At 64.7% G+C, this 3,541-nt stretch overlaps 1 protein-coding gene across 1 annotated transcript; it reads left to right on the forward strand.

Moving 5' to 3' along the window:
• Window positions 1-324: 324 nt before the first annotated feature.
• On the forward strand, window positions 325-2,793 carry SOX4 (SRY-box transcription factor 4). Its single transcript, XM_076330635.1, has one exon. The coding sequence runs from the start codon at window positions 1,153-1,155 to the stop codon at window positions 2,461-2,463; it is 1,311 nt and encodes a 436-aa protein (XP_076186750.1). The 5' UTR covers window positions 325-1,152; the 3' UTR covers window positions 2,464-2,793.
• The last annotated feature ends 748 nt before the right edge of the window (window positions 2,794-3,541 follow it).

Genomic DNA, 3,541 nt, shown 5'->3' on the forward strand with positions numbered 1-3,541 from the left:
CCCCTTTTAAAAAGTTCGCCCCGCCGCCGGGAATGAGGTCAGCGCGGGCGCTTCTCATTGCACGCGGCGATTATTACCGCGCCGCGGCGGCCGCCAATCGCCGGGCGGCGGGCGGGGCTTGGCACGCGGAGGCGTTGGATACAGCGCCCGATTGGCCGCGGGGCGGGCTGCGAAAGGATAAAGCGGCGCGGGGCGGGCGCGGGGTCCGCTCTCAGCTGCAGCCGGCGGAGCGCGGCGCGCGGGGCGTGCGGGGCATCGCCCGGCGGGCGGGCGCGCGGGTCGGCGGGGGGCGGCGCGGCTCCGCGGGGCTCCGCGCGCGCGGAGCAGCAGCAGCACCGGCGGAGGAGGAGGAGGACGACGGCGACGACGACGACGGCGGCGGGGCTCGGCGCCCGGCTCGCCGCTCTTGCTGCCGGGGACGTACACACTCGTTCATGCACGAGCGCTTTTCTTTTTTTTTCGGGGATTTTTTTCCAGTTATTATTTTTTCCTTGTTTTTCTTGTCTTTTTTTTTTTTTTTCCCCCGAGGGGTTTTCTTTCCGCTCAGTACCTCGCAACTGCCAAATCCTACCTGCACAAACTCCTGGCCGCCGACCCCGCCGCCACCACGAGTCCTGGAGCCGGGGTTTTCGGGGCTTTGGGGGTGCGCCGCCTCCCCCCTCCCCCGCGGCGGTGCACGCTGGCCGTGCCCAGCGCTGAGAGACTTTCGGCGGCGGGCGCGCTGCTCTCCTGAAACGCCGGGGGCGGGCGAAAAGCACTTGTGAACTGGACCAGCTGCTTCGGGGAGGGGGGAGACCCGAGGTGGTGAGGAAAAAAAGCAGACCGACACCCCCCCTCCAAAAAAAAAAAAAAAAGCCCAAAACACCCCAAGAAAAAAGCAAACTTGGACGGGCGGCTCGCGGCGCCGCTGTTGCAGAAACTCCGACCGCGGGCGGCCCCGCTGCCGCCGCCGCCGCCTCGAGGGGGAGAGGACCGCGCCGCCGGGGACGAGGCGCCGGTGTGGAAGTACAAGTGGTGCGGGGAGCGGGGGCGCGGCCGCGGGGGGCTGCGCGGCTGGCTGCGCCGCCCCGGTGCCGCTGTGAGAAGTTGCGCGCCCTGCCCCGCGCCGGAGCGGCGCTGAGCCCCGGCGAGCCCCCCGCCGCCGCCGCCGCGATGGTGCAGCAGACCAACACGGCGGAGAACACGGAGGCGCTGCTGGCCGCCGAGACCTCCGACTCCGGGGCCGGCATCGAGCTGGGCATCGCCTCCTCCCCCACGCCGGGCTCCACCGCCTCCACGGGGGGCAAGGCGGACGACCCGAGCTGGTGCAAGACGCCCAGCGGGCACATCAAGCGGCCCATGAACGCCTTCATGGTGTGGTCGCAGATCGAGCGGCGGAAGATCATGGAGCAGTCCCCCGACATGCACAACGCCGAGATCTCCAAGCGCCTGGGCAAGCGCTGGAAGCTGCTCAAGGACAGCGACAAGATCCCCTTCATCCGGGAGGCGGAGCGGCTGCGCCTCAAGCACATGGCGGACTACCCCGACTACAAGTACCGGCCCAGGAAGAAGGTGAAGTCGGGCAACAGCTCCGCCAAGCCCGGCGACAAGGCGGACAAGGGCGGCGGGGGCGGCGCCGGCGGGGGCAGCGCGAGCGGCGGCCCCGGCGGCCCCGCGGCCCCCGGCAAGCCCGCCCCGAAGAAGGGCGGCGGCGGCGGCTGCAAGCCCTCCCCCGCGGGCGGCGGCGGCGCGGGCGCGGGCGGCAAGCCCCACGGCAAGGCGGCGGCGGGCGGCAAGGCCGCCCCCTTCCCCGGGGAGCCGCCGGCCGCGCTGCTGCCGCCCGAGCACCAGGCGCTGTACAAGCCCCGCGGGGCGGCGGGCGCGCCCTCGGGCCCCGGCAAGCCGCTGGCCGAGAAGAAGCTGAAGCGGGTCTACATCTTCGGGAGCGGGCAGGCGGCGGCCGCCTCCGCCTCCCCCGGCGGCGCCGTGCCCGGCAGCCCCACGCTGAGCAGCTCGGCGGAGGCCGGCGACCCCTTGAGCCTCTACGAGGAGGGGGGCGGCGGGGCGGGCCGGCCCGACGGGGACTGCGGCGGCGCCGCCTGCCCCTCGCCGCCCGGCTCCGGCTCGGGCTCGCCCTCGGATCACCGCAGCTACACCAGCCTGCGCGCCTCCTCCCCGGCCCCCTCGACGGCGCATTCCTCCTCCGCGTCCTCCCACTCCTCCTCCTCTTCCTCCTCCGGCTCCTCTTCGTCGGACGACGAGTTTGAGGACGACCTCTTGGACCTGAATCCCAGCCCCGGCTTTGAGAGCATGTCCCTGGGCAGCTTCAGCTCCTCGGTGCTCGACCGGGACCTGGATTTTAACTTCGAGCCCGGCTCGGGCTCGCACTTTGAGTTCCCGGACTACTGCACGCCGGAGGTAAGTGAGATGATCTCGGGGGACTGGCTGGAGTCCAGCATTTCCAACCTGGTCTTCACTTACTGAGGCGAGAGCCGGGCCCTGCTGGAGGAGGCACAGACCCGCGTCGTCGGCAGGACTCGCCCACCCCGCCGGGGCGCTTTTGTTTCTTTTTTTTTCTGGGAAGGGGCTGGTGAGACTGCTTCTTGTGCTCGGGGAGAGAGGCGGCGGGAGAGGGATCGCCCTCTCCTTGCAGAAAGGCCAGCAGTCCCCTTCCTCCGGCTGGAGATGGACCCGCACACACCCCCTCCGAGAGACGAGCCTGACGTTGCTTTTTCAGAGACTGGCGGGAGCGAAACGCTGTCTTCTTCCTTTTCCTTTTTATTTCCTGAAAAGAGAGACAGCGAAGGGGGGGGGGGGGGGGGGAACCACACACACCTCTGGGTTCTTTGTTACTGCCCACTTTATACGAATAAAGAGGAGGGGGAGCGATGCGTTGTGCTGAGCGCACACTGGATGTCTTGAGCATTCGCCCTTTCGTGTGAAAGAGCGATCAGAACTGCTTGGAAAAAAGGAGAAAAACAAAAAATCCACCCAAGCCCTTACAAGGTTCACGTTTGGGGGGAGAAATCCTGTCCCAGTTTCTTCTGCGGTGAGAGGAGGCGACGATGATGGGAGGAGGAGGTGGATGTGGATGGAGCTGGACTGAGATCCTAGTTAAGTGGAGAAGAGCCAGACTTACACTTGAGAGCTGTCTTGGAAATACGGTGGGGGAAAGATAATAATAAACTGAAACGGATTTGCACGTACAGATGAGGTGGCAGCAGCGCTTTTTCTCAGTCACCTTATGTCATATGTAGAGAGAAAAATAAGGCCGAAACTTCAAGAACACTGAAAACTTCCTTTGAAACAGAGACCGAATGGGAACAGTTTCTGTCATGATGTGGTACAGGGGAACTGGAGGGCGATGGCTTTTGCAAAAAACCGAAAATACTAAAAAAAAAAAAAAAAAAAAAGTAGTTTTTTTCTTCTTACTCAGAATCGTGATGGTGTTGGATTATTTCACTGGTGGGGTTTAATACAGCATGTTATCCTGTCTATCTTTTTAAGATTTCTGTAAGACTGTTGAACAGTTTAAAAAAATAGTGTTAGGATAATATAAAAG

Source organism: Aptenodytes patagonicus, chromosome 2 (genome assembly GCF_965638725.1).
Source record: "Aptenodytes patagonicus chromosome 2, bAptPat1.pri.cur, whole genome shotgun sequence".
Classification (NCBI taxonomy): Eukaryota; Metazoa; Chordata; class Aves; order Sphenisciformes; family Spheniscidae; genus Aptenodytes; species Aptenodytes patagonicus.

What these genes read in the sequence shown, in the direction of transcription:
- SOX4 (XM_076330635.1), top strand. Translation starts at nt 1,153, where the DNA reads ATGGTGCAGCAGACCAACACGGCGGAGAACACGGAGGCGCTGCTGGCC.